Consider the following 23,405-nt stretch of genomic DNA (forward strand, 5'->3'; position numbering starts at 1 on the left):
CACTATAAGGTTACTCTCGGAGCCATAGATTCCGTTTGGGCAACGAAGGTCGGCCCGGCGCCCCACCTTTCAGAACTGCTTGCCCTGCCCCCTTTCGGCTGCCCAACGAAATTAGCTATATCGATCGGTATAGATAACGGAGCGTTAATAGGTCGAGGTTACTGACTCGCCCTACTCAACGCTGAAATGCAAATAGTACACCACAAACTTCAGATTGGTGGATCCTCCTGGGCTATTGTGTTACAGGGCTATTGTCCTACAAGTAGTCTGGTGACCAATACTTTCTTCAATCAGTGAGGTTGGAATGTCGTCAGCCATGCCTGTGTGATCGAACTGACTGACAGTTTTCTTTTTTTTCGCTATCTCCAACAATTAGTTTTCCCACTGACGCATTATTCACCTGTCAGATAATGAGATGACAGGTGTGAAGGCGATGGCACATGCTGTTTTGGTTTCTTTATCAGCTATGTCGTTTCCCTAAATCCTGATTTGTCCAGGTACCCACTGTGTTAGATCTACTGTAAGGAGTCCTGGATGAGCTGAATCAACTGGTCTACAGTATATTCTGTGGACTGCTTCTCATAACAGACGAGAAATGTTTCACTGAGGTGCCTGTCAATCACTCCAGTGCCGTCATAATGCCATGTAACTCCGCATCATAATTTGTATATTGTTCCCGAAGACGCATTTGGAAACCTTATCAGGAAAAACAGCTGAACAACCGAGGACATTCTGTTGCTGAAATCGACCATGTGAACAACGATACAACTGTCGTACACACTTAAAATTGAAGAAAACAATTTTAAAATCATAGCCTGGAGTAAAAGTTTTATTGCATCAAGCTTAAAATCACCTTCGGGCTCTGGAGATGCCAAGGCGGTAGTTTGTTCTATCCTTGGCTGTGTGTTTCGAGATTGTTATATCCAGATCCTTGAGGCAGCAGCACATATTCCTATTGGCTTGTTCACATGGGGCAGAGGCCTTAACAGCCGCTTAAAGTTGATAGGGACAGCCATAATACATACTAATGACAGAGGCAAAGGTGAGATTTTCTGGGCCTGTCAAGCCATAAGGAGGCGCCGCCGAATAAAAATGGTGGTTCCTCAGCCTCTGCACACAGATTCTGAATTGAGCTAGACTGAAAGGCTCCATTCAATATCCGTATGCCCTCATGGTGGACAGCATTTAACATATTTAGATAGGAAATATGGTATCATCCATAGATCACATTGGCCATAATCTGATCTGATAAATGCCCTAAAAACTGCAGGAGGTGGAACCTGTGACCTCCACACGCCTTTTTCCTGAGACACTGAATACTTTTAAATGATTTTAAGCCCTTTTGTTCGCATCTCATTACGCGCGGAAGCTGGGTTAATGTTTAGTCAAATAGTAGGTCCAAACAGTGCACAGTCTCCTTCAAATGTAAAATATTGTCCCCCATTGTGAGCTCTGGTTAGTTAAAACTTCGACGAGCACAGTTAAAATTGACATGCATAGTCTTCTCCGGTTAGAACCTAAAACCAATTTTATTCGCCACAGTTTCCAGCCTCCTAGTGGTCAGCTGTAATTCCCCTTGATTTAAGATCAGAGGAAGAGAAGAACATCGCGACGTCACACACAAATTAAGATCATTTAGCAGGACTCTTGACTATGGAAGTGGTGATGTTGATAGCAATTGGAATAGCTTAACTGAGTACACTACCTTGCAGTATTCCTTAGCAATCAGACAAGGCATCACCAACGCAGTGTCTAAAGACCAGTCCTCGAGGAAGGATGGTATGAGAATCGGGAGACATCCATAGTCCTCATTCAAGAAGTTTGCAATAAATGTTTTACCTCTAAGTGACGTCTTACGCTCTTTTAGAGTTCAAAAAGCACACCACCCAAAACTGTTTCGGCCTAGGAAGGAATCTCCAGTAGAGTTAAGTTGTCAAGGGCAGAACGGTAGCTCCTGCAATTGCAATGGAAGCGGCACAGGTGACCTCGAGATTCGAGGAGCCAGACCAGGCAGCCGTTCACCATGTGCTCAAGAGGCTTACCTACACAATTAGTAAGAACTACACTTCGGCAACGGTTAGGGTCGGTACGATAATTGCTTGTTATCCGTAATGGAATTAATACTGCTTCCTTCCAAGGCTTGGGACATTGTCCATTAAATCAGACCTGATTGACACAAAATAGGAGGTTCCCATTGGCTCCAGGGCACAGATGACGGAGCATGGCGTAATTGTGATCCGGTCGTGGAGCAGCGTGTCTGGGCGCAGACAGAGCTGACTACAATTCACAGATGGAGGAAAGAAGATTGTAGACAACCTGGTTACAATAGGAGCCTCCTGATTTACTCAGTCCTACAGAACACCTGGACCGCAGGAAATGGTCTGAATGACGAAGTGCCAGTAAAAATGTATTCAGTTAAACCTAAGCCATGTTTTTAGACGTGTCCATCGAGACCCATTTCTCAACAAGGCCATAAGGGGAGATATGCTGACCTTGTCTGCAATCCACCTTATTGAGCACCGTACCTGTACTGCGTAAGTGGACCAATTACTGGAAGTCGCAAATTCCTTCCAGGAGTTTCTGTTCCGTTCTTTTAATCGCTCGCCTGGCTTGTGCTCTCGCAGACTGAATGGACTAAGCTTTTCTGTAGTTGGATGGTATTTGCGCAAAGCAGCGCATCTGGCCCCACCGAGAAACATCTGCCTTTTCATCAAGAGAAAGGCCGTCGTTTGAGATGGTTACTAGACTGAGGAATGGAATCTGCAGCAGCTCGTTTCATCTCACAGGTGGTATGGTCCATCTTCTGGGCACAGTTCTGTTGTATGAAGATATTTTGCTGACTATTGCAACCAATTTGTCCTTTGAAGCAACCATCTTCACGGTCACCTGTCGACCACGATCCTAGTCAGCAGACGAAACCACACCGGAAAGCGGTCACTGGAATGCAAGTATGTGTGAACTTCCCACTGAACTGAGTCTGCAGTAACTGGGGAGGCAACACAAATTTCAATGCCTGAAGATGCCACTGCTGCTTGAAACATCTCTGTGCAGTCGTTTCATAGACGCCTGTCTCACTGGATTCTGTGTATCCTATTCTGTCCACCGCCTGGTTCCGGTTTAATTTATTAACTCTCCCAGAAAGACTGAGCAATCAAAGTAAGGCTTATTAAATATTATGTTTTTTACCTGTATTATGTTTTTCCCTTCACCCTACCATATGTGTGCGTAAATGTGACTGAATGAGTGTTTTTACGAGTGGTTTCGGTTTTCTTTTGTGGGGGACGCTGAGCTGGTTGTCGTCTGCTAGGAGCAGGTGATGTTGCTTCTCGTTTGGAGGGTTGCACAGGATGACCAACTTAGGACCCCAGTATCTGGACAGAGAGGTTTACCCCTTTTAGTCTGAGGTTGGTTTGTCTGTCAGGTTGGTGGCGGAAGCCTACTCCTCTGGTAGCTTCCAGTGCACCGGTAGTTAGGCTAAGCTCGGTGGAGAAAGGACACACTGCAGCTAGCGGTGGGTGATTCCATTTCGTAGCTCCTAGAGATGGTTCCTGCCTTGTCGAGTTAATTTTATTTCGTGACGGGAAAATCATTCTGCTATTGTACCGTTAAAATTTCTTACATTTGTGCCTGGTTTAATGTCTAATTTCTGAACGGTTAACTCGTAATCAAGTTTACCACGTTCTGACGTTCGGCCGTTCGTAAGCGGCAGGCGCGGATTCCATGTCGTATATCTACTATACAAACCTTGCGAATCGGATAAACCTCTTTCCAAGCTAGTGCATGAGCATAATGGTGATAGGTATCTCAACTATTTCTGTCGTGGGTATGTAAATGGAATGATTGAATTATTGTGTTCCACTTCCCTTTTGTGTGTTTTTCCTTTTTGAATTGTGCTATTCTACCATTTTTTGGACTCGTATTTATTTAAAATTTTTAATTCAGTCACCAGTCATGTGTATTCATAGGATGTGCATCAAATTCAGTAATGAAATAAATGTGCTAAGTAAAAGATAAACTCTGCGTCCTTTATCTTTCTCATTGATGCCAGTATTCAAATTACTTTTCTATTCCCTGATTTTTTTAAGTTAATCTGCTTGCTTGTGATCAACGAAAATGGGAGAAAAAATCAGTTTAATTAAACAAGCTCATTGATACACGACATGCAATGCTGTTCACCTTGTTAGTCTCTTTTAAAAAATTTCTTTCTTATAATTAAATTCTTAATTTAATTGAACTGATAATTTCCAGTTCGGTCTTTTCTTGAATTGTTAGGAAGGACTTGGGCTGGTGGTGACCCTGTAATTTTTAAATTTATAATTGTCCTTGTGAGGTGGCTTAACCAGAAATTGCGCACAAGGATTGCATCTCCATTATCCTTGGTACGTAACGTATGTCGAGCCTTGCTAGGATCCGTTTACAGTTCTACATCCATACTTTACAAGCTGTAGGAAGGAGTGTCATCTGACCTGAGCTCAAAAGACGGATATTCTCTGAATGGACGATGCGCTATGTAATTCGATCCCTGGAGAAAGTGGTAGCTGACCTCAACAGCACATTTTGTGCACTTAAGTCCCTCATGAGGCGAAATGGACTGGGGGAGAGCCTGGAAAAGTTCTGTCTGCATCATGAGATGGAAGTACAAATAACACATTGATCGTAACTAGTGCGAACACCCACTGCAGCTGTGCGATTGTGTTAAGAGAGACAGGAGTGAAGTTCCGTCGGTTATCGAAGGAAACAATCACTGCACCATTGGTCCTGTCCTGAGTAACATAGTCGATCCTATAGGGGGGTAGCCCCCTTAATGGAGGTGTGTCAGTTACATGAAAATGAGTTCCTCGTAAGAAAAAGTAGAACAGTCTCTCCGCGCCCAGGAGATATAATTCTTGAAAATGCAGTCGATATCCATTTAAGTTCCATTGTAATCGTGGAACCCCAATGGGGAGAATGCTTAGCGATAGCTCTTTTTGTCGCTCTCCATCGGCGGTGGTAATTTACCTGAGAGGTTATGTATAACATGAAACTGTGCCCAACTGTACAGTTCCTCCATGGGGTTACCAATGTCCTCAACAATAAAATCACCGTCGAAAAGGGAGAGTGCTCACTGCTTCAATTGTTTTTCTGCCATTTTGATTTCGAAACGACTTCCTGTGACTTTTTCTTACTTATGGGAGGAGTTACTTGCATGGGTAGGGGGGACAGCTTAGTGAGCTGATGGTGTGCAGTAGTATGTGGCTGAGGTTCCAAGCCCATAGTTGATGGCTTTGAAATGATTTCGGGTTCAAGTACAGCTTTTGCCTCACAGGTACATTGACAAGAGAATATACTCCAGTTTATGGTCTGGGTTTGTATGGAGGCATCACACTATGCGACTGGTTGTTTAAGGGCCGATGCAAAAGAAGTACCAAACGCCAGGATTGCACTGCTTTGAAAGCTTTTTAGCTTCTTCATAGGGTATGCGTTTCTTAACTTCAGAGTCCTGAATTTTTCTTTTCCCGATATGAACGTCACATTTTCTGCTCCATACTGGATGATCCCAGAACAGCTCCCATATTTAGGAGGAAGTGTATGAGTTTCCTGATTCATGAGCTGAGTCTTCACAATTTCCAAAGCCCTCCCATTACATACGAAATGTTCGCCATCTGAAGCACTGCATCAGGGTGGGAACAAATGGTCGGAACTTATGACAGATATACCTTGCAAGAATATGTTCATTTAAGTCCCGACTGTTGAACGTTAGAATAAATGTTGCAGTTCTTTCCAATGTGCCATTGACCCCCTTCAGTTCTGCACTTTCGTGTCACCCATGTTTTTCATTCTTCACCTAAGCTCTCAGAGTTCATCTCCATTATATTGAAGCAAGTAACCAAGCCTTTACAGAAGTTAATGGTGTGATGCAACTCAGCCACAGCAGGGTTGTCAACGTGTTATTTATACTTGTGAATGTGTTATTTATACTTCCGGGCGGAACTCTTCCAGACACTCCCGCAGTCCATTTCTCCAGGTTAATGGTAATTTGGCCAACTGGATAGCCCGTCAAAAACTTAACACAGATTACTTATGGAAACAGTAAGAATGTGTACTGAATTTCGGAAAAGGCAAAACAAACAGTGAACGGTACGAATTTAAGATGTGCAATACCTAACGACGTTAACAAGAGTCGTCTCGTGGTTATTTGGACCTTATGTTAGACTACGAAAAAGATGATTGAGTTCAAATCTCCCTCATGCCCAAATTTTTTTCATTTAATTATTAACTGTCCGTCCGCTCAGACGTGTCTGTTAGATGTATTGAAATTTATATATGTGTCATGGTGTAACGTTTGTTTGCAACAGTGGTGTGTATCGAAGGGACCTCTAGACGTACGTACCTCCCATTTGTTCTACAAAGGTACCACATTTTTCGCCTCTTGCATTCCGTTTTGGAAGTTTTGACTAATTCCTTCGTTGTAACATAGTTCACACCCGTTTAACAATTTTTCTCATTTTTGTCAGAGGTCTATGCTGCATCTCGCCTGATCTCAATATTCGTCACAGAATGTGAGCCAAGTGATAAGAACGTTACCGTCGCAAGTTAATATGATAACAGGCGAATGCAGCATAGACCTCTTACAGAAAAGAAAACGGCAAATAAATGGATGTGAACTGTTTTATAGAGAAGGAATTAGATTCAAAACTTCCAAAACGGAAAGCAAGAGAAATAACATATGGTACCTGTGCCGAACAATCAGAAGGTACTTACTACGCCTGGAGGTCCCTTCGTTACACATCGCTGTTGCAAACGGACGTTACCCCACGACACACAAACAAATTTGAGTACAGCGGACAGACACCTAAGTGAGCGGACGGACAGTTCATAATTTTGTGAAAAGTGGGGCATAAGGGAAATTTGAACTCAGATTCCCCCTTCGTAGTCTAACACCGGGTCCACACAATCACGGTAACTGTTAACGTCGCTCGATATTGCACATAATAATTTATACCGTTCACTGCTTCAATTCTGCTTCTTTTTTCCACAATTCAGTACACCTTCTTCCTATTCCCATGTTTAATCTGTGTTCAGTTTTTAACGGGCTATCCAATGGGTCAACTGACCACTAAATCTGAGGGGGGGGGGATGGGATGGGGAGTTTCCCTTGTCAGACATTAAGTTTTTCTATGGCATCGTGTGCAAACGCGATGCGAATCAACTTTGACTACACAAATAGGATAGTTCCAACCCTTAATGAAATCTGGCTGGCATTGCGGTCCTGGACATACGGTGATAGGTAACAAATGTACTGTAAGAGATTAGAAACATTTTAGGGGCTAGTGAGACCCACCATCTGCTTGGATATGACATCTCGCTACTGACGACTGAAGTCTTGGAAGAAAGTCCTCCAAATCTCCAGTGCCTCGAATAAACCACTAACAGCACTTTAGTGTCAGTGACGATGCACCGCATGTCACCTTAGAGGTTGGTGCCATCTCAGTCTATCCACTGGTCATCTGCTGAAGTGGTCACATGTAAAACACAATCTCTAAAGAAGTTTCATCGGTCAATCCAAGGGCACCCAAGAGATGCAGGGTTGTTTGATTAGTCTTACAAATAACAGACTACAATGGAACTCAGACAGCCCTCTACACTTTTAGCAGGTTCCACTCTGCCCAGCTCAACACAAGCTTCAAGGCTTTATTCAAATCATGCTAGTGGGAATTCTAGAAAGATCGTATGCCCTGTTCAGATTACGTTCCTAGGCTTCTACTCTATGTTACAGATTGTAACGTTCAGAGATCTAACACGAAATAATCATGATGTGCTATTGACATGTCTTTCAAGTACTCACAGTGGAACTAGTTCCTTGTTACTACATTACGTACTCACCTCTGGCAGTTTCTGTTTAGGCTTCAGATGTATGCCTCCGATCTCCACGACAGCTGGCACAAGTGGTCTGGGCGGGTTCAGTGCTGGATTCGTATTGACGAAGAGCATGCTCGTATTTTTCGCAATTTCACTCAGAGGCGGAAGACTGTCTCCAAAAAATTTCTTGACAGCCTGGTTGGTAGGTGTGTCTATGTAAGTCCTGAAGAACCACTTGCTGTATTTCAGATACCATGTGTTGCTAAGGCGCTCAAGGAATCCCATGTGGTCACTAGCAGAGACAGACTGAACAGGTATGTAAGAGGGGTTGTCCGGGATACCAAAACGATCAGCTGCCCACGGCATAAGCGGGGTGGAAGAAATCGCTATGTTTGGCGCCTGGAACTTGTGCACAAACGGCAGCATGCAGTCTGTCGTGAAAGTCTCCGTGAAAATGAGGTCGAATTTCTCGTTAGATTTCATCAGAGCCTGCATCGCTGGATGCTGGAGAACCTTCTCACAAGACCTGACAGTGATAACTTCGAGCAGTTTTAGTGTACCGTAGGGGTTATTTATTCCCAGCTCTTTATCCTTCGAAGTGACACCACCGGGAGGGCCTTTTAAAGAGCCCGCCAAGCTGACATCCTTGTAGTTTGGTATGGGCTTCTCTTGCGGGTTGTGGCTGTACACGATGACCTCGTGGCCGCGGGCCGCCAGTGCCTTCATCACTTCTTCGAACATCATGAAGTGGCTCTTCCCTGGGAAGTCGAACAATCCCAGTATACGGGCTCCGTCGCCGGGTCCAGCCGCCATCATAACAGCCAGCAGGAAGAAAATGCTCTTCATCTGCAGAAGAAAAAGCAAAAGGAAACAGTCAGTATTAAACAGTGCTCTGAGTAATTTCTAAGATTCCACATCTACATAAATACTCCACAAGCAATGTGTGGCAGGGAGTACATCCTGCCAATATTACCGATTTTATTTCCTATACCATTCGCGTATTGAACTAAGGAAATATGGCTGTCTGTACGTGCCCTTATCTCTCCCATCACTTTCTTAAGACACCTACGCGAGATACGCGTTGAGTGCAGTATAATGGTGCCATAGTCAACTTCGAAACGGGCTCTCTTTTCTAATCCTGCATGGCTTTTTGAGAACTATGTTCTCTTTCTTCCAAGTTTTTAACACTTTTGCATGAGCTGGCTATGCCTAGCTGTTACGATCCTAGCAGAGTGCCTCTGATTTCTTTTGTCATGTCTGCTTCATAAGAAATCCAAACTCTGGAACAATGTTATAATTGGCCGCGTTGTCTTATATTATTTACGGATGCACCGCACTTTCCCAGAACTCTTCAAACAAACCGAAGTCTTCCATGCACCTCCCTTAATACTTATTTTATGCAGTAGTCTTAATTCAAGTGTTTCCCTGCTTTGGACTATCTTAAGGCGGGGTAGTACGTCAAATAGGCCGGCCGTAGTGGCCGTGCGGTTCTAGGCGCTAGTCTGGAGCCGAGCGACCGCTACGGTTGCAGGTTCGAATCCTGCCTCGGGCATGGATATGTGTGATGTCCTTAGGCTGGTTAGGTTTAATTAGTTCTAAGTTCTAGGCGACTGATGACCTCAGAAGTTAAGTCGCATAGTGCTCAGAGCCAGTACGTCAAATAGGCCAACTTCGAGCAGGAGAGGCATCACAGGACATGTTAATTTCCATCGTCTATACTTCTACAAGTAAATTCATAAAACTGTCAGCATGACCAGGAAGGATTCATAATCATAGCAGTGGAAGTTACAAAAAATTACAAAATTTTGTTACGTGTGAAATTTCATCATTTTTCCATTTAGTATTTGCTGCATTTGTAGCTATAGGTACATTTTTCTTCGTAAGTACAGATTCTACGATGAATTTTGTACAGCACACAAACCATAATTACAGGGTGTATGCAACTCTAGAATTTTCCAAATCTATTAAAAACTGTGGTAAAAATTGAGATAACTGTGAAACTTCAGTTTTTGTAAACATGAAGTTTAAAATGTAACAGCTCATTCATTTTTTCTTAAATTCTAGAGTTTCATACACCTGTAAGTATGGTTTGTATGTTGGGGAAAACTCATCTAAGAATCTCTCTTACTTACGAAGGAAACTGTACCTACAGTAACAAATGCAGCAAATAGAAAGTGAAAAAATGATGAAATTTCACATGTAAAAAAAATATTTTTTATGTTTTTGAACTTCCACTGCTATGATTGTGAATCCTGAATCCTTCCTGGTCATGCTGACAAAGTTTTATGATTTTATTTGTGAAAGTATAGACAGTGGTGCCTATCCTGCTCCAAGTGGGCCTGTTTGACGTCATACCCCCCTTAACAGATATGAGGTGTTCATAGTCTAAGAACGTTTAGAATTGTACTCCATAATGGCATAAAAACCGAAATCTAGATAGTACAGGAGATAAATACAGTTACACACAGTCCAATGGAGATTTACTCTTTCAAAAACAGAAAAAAATAGTTCATATATTTCTTAGTGCAGCAGACTTGCACAAATTCGAAATTCAGTAACTCTAATTTCTCGATATATCGAACGTGATGTCAAGTCTCTTAACAAAATGAAAAAATCCTAAGTTCTTGTACACTCGAAAAATTAAAGCTTCTGCGCCGCACATGTCAGCGACTAACACATCGTAGTTTCGTCAAATATCCAGATTACTGTTTTGTCATTCAACGCTTCGCAATACTTCTGTTTCCTCAACAATGCATAGCTTACCACAGTTAACAGGGTGTAAACGGTAACTGTTTAGAACTTACCACAGGACTGTAAATAACGACGGGCAGGACACTTTTGGTCTATCAAGTCGGGAGAAATACCTCCAACTGACGTCACATACTTAAGCTACAGCGCATGCGCGTCACGCAAAATTTTTAATATTTTCTCTCTTCGTGCAAACTCTTAGTAAGGTAAGTGAACATCACTCACGGATTAGGCCCCAGGCCAGTTGCGAGTGGCCGACCGTTGCCTATAAGATAATAGGATGGTCGATCAATGATCGTGGAACATGTGGTTAGCATGTTCTCAGTCCCTCCATCCGTTATTGCCGGTAGATAAATCCCGATGATACCACTGCTACTTTATTCAAGCAGATCCTCAACTGGTCTCTCAAGGGTTGAATGGACCCCGCACCAAGCCTCTTTGGCTCAGAAAACAATCTTGAGGTACCAGGAACTAAACCCGGGTCCTTCCGCACCGAAGACTGCGACAACCATTCGGTTGCGGATGCGGTCGCGAAACCGAATACGGGCTGTTGTCTATGAAATAGAGTTTGTATTGGGACTCGTCTTTCCTGGAGATCGCGGTTTTGCGAGCTGCTGAAGAAAAACGAAAGTTACTTTCGAACACTCCACCCCCGCCCCTAAACTAACACCCAATCGGTCAAAACCTCTAGTACGTTGCTAATGACACCACTACTACCACTGCACAAAAAATTGCGTCTGCACAAATTACGTCCCATACTGTATCTGTTTTGGTCTTCACTGACTGCTCTTATGCCGCCGCCTTAGTCTTACACTTAAGGATTTAAAATTGTCGTTTGAGTAAATTTTAACTCAATATTGTGTGAATTTTAACAGCATACATTTAACAATCAAATCGTAATCTGCTGTGCTTGCACCAGTTAAGTTTAGAAAGAATTGTAAACGTAATTACTTTTTTACATAACGTTTACGAACGTCTTTTCCCCTCATTACCCTCACAGGGAAGTTGAAACTTTTAATTTTAAGTAAGTAACCGAGTAAGCTGGTCTGACCAATACGTTCCACGGATTTAAGTCCATAGACTCCTACCTACAGTGATGTATGAAGTCAGTTTTGCATTTCCATTGAAGGTATTGACACTTTTACGCATGAGGGAGCGGGTTGTTGACCCTTGTGCTCGTATTACCGTCTGTGTGTTGTCTAAAGTCCATGAGGACATTGTAAAGAGCAGGTAGATCTCCTTGAGATGATTATAGGGAATTTTTGTACGAAAATAGGACAAAAAGAGAGAGAACGATGCTTAAGTGGGCAACTTCGGAAAACGCTACCAGACACGACGGAGCTTACGTTAATAGGATTAGCCGACAACAACAAAATGTTTGTGCTGAACACATTCTTCCAGTAAAAATATAAAGTAGGTTCGGCAAGGACCAAATGCAACTAAAAGCTGAATTTGCTACATTTTATCCAACGAAGAAATTTTATAGTTTGACAATCCTAAATCACTTTCTCAGAAGATACAGAATAAAGTTAGATACGGTACCGGAAAAAAAATAAAACAGACTTGTTAGGAGGGAGCGAGTCATAACATTTCACGAAATACTGGGAGGTGTATCGGCATACATTAGTAACTAATCCAGTACCTCTGTAATTTAAAACTTTACAAATTTAGATGAAAGGAAGATGGTAACAGCCGTTTTTCACAAACGAGTTGCAAACTTAGAGAAGACGTTCCACCTGCTGACTAACTTCCACCAGTACTTTCAACATGACTGACGCCAGTGAACCTTCAATCGCAAACGAGTCCTGTATGATAAACGAAACGTTTACAGTGTTTTGGTGCAAATATCTTGGCTGCAGAATTTCATCATGTCTTACTCATGCAAAAGCAGCAGTGAATTCCACCAGTGCTATGGCAGTGTCGTTTAAGGAATATCGAGATATCTTAACAGGTATCGTTAGTTGAGGCGTAAGGTATCTCTTACCAGCGTTCTGAATTCCTGTGCTCAGGAATTCCTGATTGGAAAATCCCACGGGGTGGGTTCAGTTGCCTAGCGGAAAGGGTTTCCTCCCTCTGCGGGGCTGACTTCTTGCTTTGCTGATGTGAGAGGAATATGTCGTGTATGTACTTGGAGTATATGTGACAGACGGATACGTGTTATGTTTGCGCTGCACGATGAGAGAAGGGAGGGATTGAAACCCGGTGGCGGCATGTAGTCCACTCCTAACGAAGAGCGCCAAAGGGCGCGCCGAGCTTAACTTCGCTATCCGACGACCGTCAACAGGGTCACAAGCCTTCTCTTCAGAGCCTGCGGAGAACTTTGGAATACAATCCAGAGCAATGGCGCGAAGACTGGCGATCAAGAACTTCACGCCACCTCGCTGGCCTAGTACTGGCAGCGAAAATTTCAACCACCAGGATTCGAACAAGCTTACCTCTGAGTCGAGGGTTACCGCGTCTCTGTTACGGAGTCGGGCTGCCTGTAAGTAAGTTCGTCTCTGTCCTGTTCCACATAAGGCGTTCTATGTGTACTACACGTGGACGACCGTATCAGCCGCGACGCAGCGGTGGAGATAAGAGCTCTGAACTAGTATAGATTGCTGAAGTGTAACGTACGTTTGACCAGACAATATGTACGCAGTTACTTCACTTCTTATCCAAACTCTGCGATTGTTCGTCGCATATCAGGATCTTACGAGATGGCTGTGAAATGCGGTGCGGTGCGAAAGAAGTCTGACCTGTTTTCTCAGACATGATAACAATCGTGCTAAAGGAGAAGATTAAGTCAGATAACTGAGGATGACCGTTGGCCTGTTCACTCATCGCATAAAAATAGAACTAAACAAGTTCAGCGCCATGCTAACGAGCAAAACATCCAAATACAGTTTTCTGAGTATTATCCTTTCATTACCGATAATCTTTTCCCTTACTTAAACACACCAATGTTACCTTTTACGAAATAGCCAGAGTACATGTTTACCAGACTCACGGTAGCCGATTCCGTCCGTTACTCCGTGATGACAGGTCGGAGACGAAATAGTTTTAGTAGTTACATTTCTTGTTCGTGTCCTTTGGCCGATTGGGTATCGGCTCCAGCCTCCGGTGGCTAGGAAAGATTAAATTTTACTCTCCCGGGATTCTAGAGCGTTTGCATGTCTCAGAACGTTATTCAGCCTTGCTTCGACGATTTCACGAATCTTTTACAATTAAAAATATAAGCCACATATACCAATGATTAAGCGGCTACCAATAACTGGAAATTGATGATAACATTTCAAATATGTGAAGATCAATTACTACGTCTCAATTATTATACAGCGTGTAACGGGTGTAAGTACAGATATTTTTGTATCTAGTGATGCTTTCTGTATGGCCGTAACTGCACCACTAAGTGGACTACATCTCTCAGTATAGAGTTCCGTTTTGGCTCCATGTGTCTACACTAACACCTGATCTGATGCCCAGGGAAAAATAAGCATTAACGATTTTTTGTTGTCACAATGCTCGTCTCTGGTCTGCCATTGTCTTGCTGAAGGAGAGGGTACTCCATGTGTGGATGAACTCTTCAAGTTCGTAACTCCAGTACAGCACAGTGTTTCTCAAACACAGACATGGTTGCGTTACACGCAGCCATTTTACACGCTAGAATTAGGAGCTCTCTAGCGATATGTAGACATGAATAAAGATATGGAATATTAATAACGTTCGTTTGTTTTCAAAAGCTTTAAGCGTTTCACATAAATTTGGAGGCATTTTTCAGCATACACTCGCAGCTGTCTCTACAGTGATCTACCAAGGTCTCATTGTTTTGGTGCCACGACGCGTCGCCGCTGTTATCCGTGCCAAAGGTGGCCGTACCGGCTATTAGGTAAGTCATAACGTTCTGGCAGATCAGTGCATACTGGCAGCACGGCATCCACAAACGAAAGCAATAGAATGAGGTGCCGACGCACATCAGTTTGAACTCGCCACTGTTTACTAGAAACACTCCATCATACTCCTGGCCTATGACATGGCTCGTTGTCTTGGTGAAAAACGCCATCGGCAAACATGATCGTTATGAAGGGGCGTACGTGTTCTGAAACCAATGTACGATACACCTTGGCCGTTATGGTGCTTTGCACGGGCTCCACTGGACCCATAGATGCCCACGTTAATTTTCTCCAGAGCGTAATGGAGCCGCCGCCAGCTTGTCTCCACTTCACAGTACAGGTGTTCCCCTGGAAGACAAACGGATTCGCGCCCTCCCATCGGCGTGATGAAGTTATCAAGTTTCATCAGACCAAGCAACGCTCTACCACTGCGCTAGCATCCAGCGCCCATGATCACGTGCCCATTTCAGTCGTAGTTGCCGATAATGTGTTAACATTGGCGCTTGCATGGGTCGGCTGCGGAGGCCCACCGATAGGAGTGTTCGGGCACTGAGTGTTCTGGCACTGCGTGTTCAGGCACACTTTTACTCTGCCCAGCATTCAAGTCTGATGTTAGTTCCACCACAGTTCGCCGCCTGTCCTGTTTTATCGGTCTGCCCAGTCTACAATGTCCAGCATCTGTAATGAGGGGTGACGCCACGTGCTGAAGACGCCACGTGCTGAAGACGCCACGTGCTGAAGACGCCACGTGCTGAAGACGCCACGTGCTGAAGACGCCACGTGCTGAAGACGCCACGTGCTGAAGACGCCACGTGCTGAAGACGCCACGTGCTGAAGACGCCACGTGCTGAAGACGCCACGTGCTGAAGACGCCACGTGCTGAAGACGCCACGTGCTGAAGACGCCACGTGCTGAAGACGCCACGTGCTGAAGACGCCACGTGCTGAAGACGCCACGTGCTGAAGACGCCACGTGCTGAAGACGCCACGTGCTGAAGACGCCACGTGCTGAAGACGCCACGTGCTGAAGACGCCACGTGCTGAAGACGCCACGTGCTGAAGACGCCACGTGCTGAAGACGCCACGTGCTGAAGACGCCACGTGCTGAAGACGCCACAGCACTCTTCAAAACACCCGACAAGTCGTGCAGTTTCCAAAATGCTCGTGGCGAGCTGCCGGGCCATCACGAACTGCCCTCTGTGGAACTATTAAATCGCGCATCTTCCCCATTCTACACACGGCCAGCACGATCACATGTTACATGCACCGTGCATGTGTCTGACTAGCAGTCATTCTACACCAAGTGACGCTGCTATCACCTGGACAGGTTTATATAGATAGGTCGATGGTCATAATTTTTGGGTTATTAGTGCATACTACACACCGAAGGACTGGCGTTGTAAGAAAACGGCGAGCACCTTTGTTTCGCAGGACTAAAGCATTGGTTGTGATTCGTGAAAATCACTTTTCTTTAGTGAGGCTTCGTCTTAGAAATTCAGTCTGGGTGGTTGTGTATGATGCTGTCTAGCTTTGGTTAGTGACTGTAATATTTGTTTTAATAAATATTGTGGAACAGAATTCCGAGTTACCAGAACATTTCTTCAACTCCTTGAATTTTTATTTAATACTTTTAATGCTTTCATGTTTACTTAGGAACTGCCCATTTTATCGACTCAGTTCTGCTTTGGATCTCCATTTCCTGTGTAGTGTGGATCCCATACCGACGAGCAATGTTCAACTATTGGCCGAGCGCGTGTTTGGTAAGCTCGCGTAAAACTCTGCCACCTCGAAACAAGATAGTAGTCGACACATGATTTGGACACGTACGTCATTTTGACCTTTCTTCCTAGTAAGCTTCGAGTTTAATTAGCTTTCTCCGGTGCGTGAGCGTATTCGTAGCTAGAGAGCAAGCCAGTCTGATACTGGCCGTCAATGATGGATGATGTATGTTAACATTTCACATGGCTGCAATGGACAACTCCGGAGATCAGTATCGTGCGACATCACATGAAAAGCAATCTAGTTTTTAACTGTTCTTTCTGTGCTGCTGTATAGCTTCTGAAACAACTTTAGGACATTTTTGTGTAGTTTGTTAGTAGTATCGCACGATAACAGGCTCTTACTAGTATTTTTTGGGCGTCTAAGATAACCGTCCCTGGAGATTTCCACCGATTCTAACACCCGGGCTCAATGAACGTGGGCTACGCACAGCATTTCATTTAGTACAGCGCTGTGTGGGTACACACCGGATGAAACAGTGGGCTGTGCTGCAATTGCAGTTCACAGTGTCTGGTGACCGCATATCTGCTCACGTTGAAAGCCGTTTTAATAGGACGGGTAATGTAGCACACGTTGAGACAGCCCTTGGTTCCAGAAAGGCAGGTATTGAATGGAGCAATGACGATCCCACTGATTAACGACGTTTTATGACCGGTGCGTAGAAGGATTTACAACGAACGATTTATGACTGCCTTGCTAAACGCAGGCAACCAACACGAAACGTTACACAATGTCGTCTTTGTGCCAGGAAGAGAAAGTATGTTGCCCTCCTTAAGCTTTTCGTGATATCTCTTAGATGAAGAGCATTCGTTATTTTAAGTCAATATTTATCGCACAACTATGCAATTTTGAGTGATTGTGTCTCGTAATCCTGCCTTACTGCCAGCTGCTGCGCGCGCCGCTTCTGTCGAAGTTACACCCGCTGGCGGCTGTTCTCACGACCTCAGGTTTGCAACAGCCAGAGATAGGGTCTTCTCTCGTGAAGTGCAGTAGAGCGGAATTAGCTAGTAGTATTAACCGCCTCTAGCAGTTGCGATGATAGGTTTCTGCGCCTCGAATCGCTGACTCGTAGAGTCCCGTATGTAGATAATGATGCGACAAGTTTTCCATCGTGCATTCTTGAGTAGCAGAGGAGTCCGTATTCTCCTAAAAAGCGGAAGTGCTTAGGCTATTTTGCTCAGCTGTCAAATTGTTTAATTGCTCACTCGCGAATTTATAGTGCATCTTCTGGAAATGTTACTTTCTACCACCTGCAGTAATAATGTTTCCTGTCGTATGAACCGCAACCTGATATCTGCATGGTTTTCCAGTGATGACGGTCAAGTATCACGTATTCGGATGTTGGGTTTGGCTCCTTGGTGAGTTTCCGCAATGAACTTTAGTTGGTGATTAGGGCTGTGCCTGTTTTCCCGTAGGTGAACCGCTTGAAGGATTGGTTGTTAATAGTTGTTGGTTGATTTGCATCAGTGAGCGTGTGTGTTCCGGGTGTGTTTAGAAGTCATGTCTACGGAAATTTGTCCTGCCTCGCTTTGCGACGTTTCCACAGATACTTGTGGTTGCTACTGGGGCATTTACGAGAGCTGTATAAAATGTCTAGAGGTTCAGTCCTCGAGTTTGTCAATGCTTGTACCGTCAGCTGTGCATTGAGACAATCCGAGTTGCACAGTCTGGTAGAAATGTTACACTTGTATCCTGTATGATTGCACCATTCGCGTTGTGAGTTTAGTGATGTGCAATGGAATCTACTCATTTTTAGGTACTTAATTTGGTTCCGGAACAGGGAAGGTTTCTCAGACATTTCTGTCAGCTGGCACATGGCTTTGTAAATCACTCATCAATTGTCAAAGTACCAGGTAGATTCGGTCATGTTCCATCACCAGCAGTTTGGTGTGTGATTTCTTCTGCAAGCACCGACAAACTAATAGAGTGGTACTGCGGAGGGTTTCCTTGGCGTACGTGTTCACGGTCAATAATGCATCATGTTTTAGAGAAATTGGGTTTCGCTCACTTGCAACTGTTTCCACAATGGTGTGAGATTGGTGATTCAAAATGGTTACGTATCGATTGTTCCTCGAACGCAAAACGAGTGAAGGATCAGTTGCTTATGGTCTGGTACTTTGTAGTAGCAATTTTCTTTTGAGATTGTGAGTTTGTGGAATATTACTGAATATTTGTACTGATTCTTTATAGCAGTGATTGCAGCATAAGATGAATTTATTCATGGGAGAAAGAATATTAGACGTAATTCGGGAGGAAATTGCCAGTGAACTCCGCTTGTGTACTGTGGGGAAGCTTGAGCAAGTGTAGTTTGATGTTAATATAAATTTTTATCGTTTAATGAAGTACTATGCCGAGATGTGTGTACATGCTATTTGTGAGATACAAGCAATGGTCTGCAAAGCATCGCGGTAAGAGGACATGTAGAACAGCGGAACCATGAGTGATTTAAATGGCAGAGAGGTTGCGTGCACTTTGCCCCAACAGCGCCGTCTTGTGTGCGAGCCGACAGGTCAGCGTTACGCAACCTCAGTCTGTGGAGCTGTCATGTGAAGTGGAAGTGTGTAAGTGCCACTAAGCCTCCCTGACGTCACAGGGTGCAATATCTTCATGCGAGTGCGTTCGAACGGGAGGTAGGTCTGTCGTTTCCAGACATTTCGGCTCTTACAGAGCACGCTGCTTCAACAGTGAAGCGTATGTGGAACCAGTGAAGAGAAGGGGTCCATATGTAGTAACGGGTACTCGGTTCGAATGGCTCTAAGCACTATGGGACTTAACATCTGAGGTCATCAGTCCCCTACAACTTAGAACTACTTAAACCTAAGGCCATCACATTCATCCATGCCCAAGGCAGGAATCGAATCTGCGACCATAGCAGCAGCGCGGTTCCGGACAGAAGCGCCTAGAACCGCTTGGCCACAGCGGCCGGCCCGGGTACCGGGTGACAACGTGCCCACATACTGGCACGACCAGTGTCTTGTCCGCTTTGCCGTAACGGAGGGAACAGCTTCGTCAACTGTGCTGACGCGACGTTCAAGCACTGCAACGGTTGAGGACATATCTGCGTCGACGGTTAGATGCCGTCTTCTGGGGGCTGGACTGGTGCCATGCATGCCATTGCATCAGCTTCCATTGACCAGAACCTACCAAAGCCGCAGACTGGGCACGTGAACCCATTACTGCCGTGCCGAGTGGCAAAATGCTAGTGTTTTCGGAGAAGTTCCACTTTAGCTTGTCCTAAGGGTTATGGCCACAAGCGCATTCGACGCCGCCGTGGTGAACGCTATCGTGCAGACAGTACTCTGTTGAGCGGCATAGCGGACAAATGCCACGTGTGATGGTGTGGGACACCACTGCATGTAACACGCCATTTCGCCTCCTACGTCTTGATGGCAACCTGAACAGCTCACGCTGCTTCAGAGAGGGTATGCAGCCCGAAGCACTGCTCCTCCTGCAGGCCGTTCCACATGCCATATTTCAGCAGGATAATGCCCGGCCGCATGTAGTGAAGAGGCAAGCCGTCTTCGAAGAACGACGGCTGTCGCTGCTTCCTGGCATGCCCGTTCACCGGGTACGTCTCCCATCGACCATGTCTGGAACATGGTCGGTCGACAACTCATTTATTGAGGTCGTGCTGCAGCCACAGTTGATGCTTTGCGGACGCGCCTACAAACTGCGTGTCAGAATATTCCCCAGCAGTGCGTTCAGGCGCCCTTTCATTACATGCCACGTCCAGCGGCTCTGATTACTGTATATGGTGGCGCTGAATTTCGACAGTCACAGGGCATGTATAGGTCTGTAATGCTAATCGTGTGTAGCACCATGTCCCTAATCGGTGGAATAAATTTCATTGTGATCATATCTCATTGGAGTCGATAGATGAATTTCATAGTTTTATATGAATCAAACTAAGTGCCTTCGAGTCCTGATCACTTCCCCGTACTACTGTCTCGATGCATCAGCTTAATTTCGCTGGGAAGGGAAAGTTCGGTGATGATTACGCTCAGTCAGCGTACTACCATATGCACTCTTGCGTCCTCAAATACCTGCACTCGAAATTTGTTATTCCGAGTTAGATTATTCTTGCTATGTACTGTGACATTTTCATCACATTTTATCACACTGTACTACATTTGAACACTGTCAACCATCGCCCAACTTATCGCTCTCTTACTGCTATATCTGTACCTGGTTTCACCACAATGACGAACAATTCTACGAGGTGCATTCAAGTTCTAAGGCCTCCGATTTTTTTTCTCCGGACTGGAAAGAATAGTAACATGCGCATTGTTTTAAAATGAGGCCGCATTCATTGTCAATAGGTCCCAGAGATGGCAGCACCGTACGGCAGATGGAATTTTACCGACAGCGGCGAGAATGAGAACCGTTTTAAATATTTAAAATGGCGACGTTTTCCTTACTTGAACAGCGTGCAATCATTCGTTTTCTGAATTTTCATGGTGTGAAACCAATTGAAATTAATCGACAGTTGAAGGAGACATGTGGTGATGGAGTTATAGATGTGTCAAAAGTGCGTTCGTGGGTGCGACAGTTTAATGAAGGCAGAACATCGTGTGACAACAAACCACAACAACCTCGGGCTCGCACAAGCCGGTCTGACGACATGATCGAGAAAGTGGAGAGGACTGTTTTGGGGGATCGCCGAATGACTGTTGAACAGATCGCCTCCAGAGTTGGCATTTCTCTGGGTTCTGTGCACACAATCCTGCATGACGACCGGAAAATGCGAAGTGTCATCCAGGTGGGTGCAACGAATGCTGACGGACGACCACATGGCTGCCCTGTGGCATGTTGCCAAGCAATGTTGACGCGCAACGACAACATGAATGGGACTTTCTTTTCGTCGGTTGTGACAATGGATGAGACGTGGATGCCATTTTTCAATCCAGAAACAAAGCGCCAGTCAGCTCAATGGAAGCGCACAGATTCACCGCCACAAAAAAAATTTCGAGTAACCCCCAGTGCTGAAAAAATGGTGTCCATGTTCTGGGACAGCGAGGGTGTAATCCCTACCCATTGCGCTCCAAAGGGCACTACGGTAACAGGTGGATCCTACGAAAATGTTTTTAAGAACAAATTCATTCCTGCACTACAACAAAAACGTCCGGGAAGGGCTGCGCGTGTGCTGTTTCACCAAGACAACGCACCCGCACATCGAGCTAACGTTACGCAACAGTTTCTTCGTGGTAACAACTTTGAAGTGATTCCTCATTCTCCCTACTCACCTGACCTGGCTCCTAGTGACTTTTGGCTTTTTCCAACAATGAAAGACACTCTCCATGGCCGCACATTCACCAGCCGTGCTGCTATTGCCTCAACGATTTTCCAGTGGTCAACACAGACTCCTAAAGAAGCCTTCGCCGCTGCCATGGAATCATGGCGTCAGCGTTGTGAAAAATGTGTACGTCTGCAGGGCGATTACGTCGAGAAGTAACGCCAGTTTCATCGATTTCGGGTGAGTAGTTAATTAGAAAAAAATCTGAGGCCTTAAAACTTGAATGCACCTCGTATTAACACGCGCAGAATCAGCACCAGTGGGAATTTGTTGAAATTGTGCCTTAATTGAGAACAAAATAAAATCATTTTCTTTCCCGCTACAGCCTTTATGGTTTTCCCACCTCAGAACAATCAGTCTGATGCACAATGCAATCTAGCATTTCATCTTTATCCTGACTACATTTTTATGGAAAATCAATATGCTTGTCCCATTGCCGACCGGCTGCGCTACTGAACTGTCACTCGGTCGGATGTGACCCGTTTGGTTTGTCCGTGGACGTGTGCTTAGCGATAGCTGTGTCCGAGTGAGCATAGGGATTCGCCTGGTTGTATTTTATGAGGTCTTTATGTTGTTGGCCTCGTGTGTTGAACGAAAGTATGCACCTATGCGGTTTTGTGCTGTTCAGTATTTGTCCTTAGTATTCTCATCGTGTTTCGGCATTAGTGGGACGTGCGTACACATTTTAACTTGCGACAGTGCTTATATCACTGTCTCCCTTGAGTATTCTCATCGTGTGCCTTGTTTCTTAGTTTTGTTGGTCGTGTCTATTGGACGCACGTCCGTGATTGTACGTATTTTAAGTAACCGCCTTGCTTTGATCAGTGTCTGGTTTCTGTTGAATACTGTCAGCTGTTCGGACTTAATAACGTGCGTATCAAGGTTGTCTCTCTTGCTCCGTGGATAATGAGCCGTTAACAGCCAAATCCTGCAGTAAGAGCTATTGTAATTCAAGCAATGAAATCAGCGTTAGGCTGCTGGCTATTGCCGTATCCTGGTGTTCTCCTGTCACTTCGGATTAAGCTAATGCCTGTCTTCTTACAAACCTAGATTGAGCTACGGTTAGTCTGCCGTTCATCACAAGTGCGTTACCGCCGGATAGTTGAATGATGTAGTACAAGCGGCTACTGCCTTAGTTGTAAGTGACGCCACCGTCAAAGTTTCTGAACATCAAATTAGCACTTTAATGTAAGATCTGGCATGTGTTTAACACAGTGACCGGCCACAAATGTGTGTGCTAATACGCAGCAGCTATGATCACAAACTGGGTAAACGGTAAAACCTTATGTATGTAACTACTCTGTGAATCTTTTTCTAAATTGCAATTGCGTTGTCTTCACATTTAATAGTTACTGAGGCTAGAATTTTGAAGTCTTTATTTAACGCATTTCCGCTCAAGTTTTTAGAACATTGTTAGATTTTTCATGTTTTTATTTGCTGTGATTTCAAGTAATAGGCGGTGGTGCTTTAGCTGGATAGATCACGTTATTCAGATCTGTTTCAGAACAAGTCAGCTCCCGCTTTCCATTGTTTTTATATTCTCAGCCGTTTGGTGGGCGCCGTCGTTGCTGAAGAAGTCGGGCTGGTCGCGCTGGATCAGGTTCTCATACCTGGACCCAGGCACTCTCCAAGGACGTCGGGTGTGCCAAATTGAGGTCGTATCCGAAGAACTCTGAATAAAACTCGATTTGGTGAAAACAATTGAAATATGGGATTTACTCGCATTTACGGAATCCATCATTAGGTGCATTAGGTATGAGAGTATTACCTTCAAGTGACATGCACCTAATTCAGATTCCGCAGTTACGAATGAGTTTCATAAATTTAATACAGCTGCAAGATCGTCACGAATGTCTCTTCAGAAATCGTTAAAAA

General features: G+C 44.6%; 1 protein-coding gene across 1 annotated transcript in view; it reads right to left on the reverse strand.

Annotated features, from left to right (window-relative positions):
- The window catches only part of LOC126188143 (UDP-glucosyltransferase 2-like), a 177,411-nt gene that overhangs the window by 69,362 nt on the left and 84,644 nt on the right, over positions 1 to 23,405 (reverse strand). The window contains exon 2 of the mRNA XM_049929639.1: positions 7,864 to 8,685. Within this exon, the coding sequence (XP_049785596.1) occupies positions 7,864 to 8,685 (822 nt within the window). The remainder of the gene's footprint in view (positions 1 to 7,863; positions 8,686 to 23,405) is intronic.

The sequence above is a fragment of the Schistocerca cancellata genome, chromosome 5 (assembly GCF_023864275.1).
Source record: "Schistocerca cancellata isolate TAMUIC-IGC-003103 chromosome 5, iqSchCanc2.1, whole genome shotgun sequence".
Lineage (NCBI taxonomy): Eukaryota > Metazoa > Arthropoda > Insecta > Orthoptera > Acrididae > Schistocerca > Schistocerca cancellata.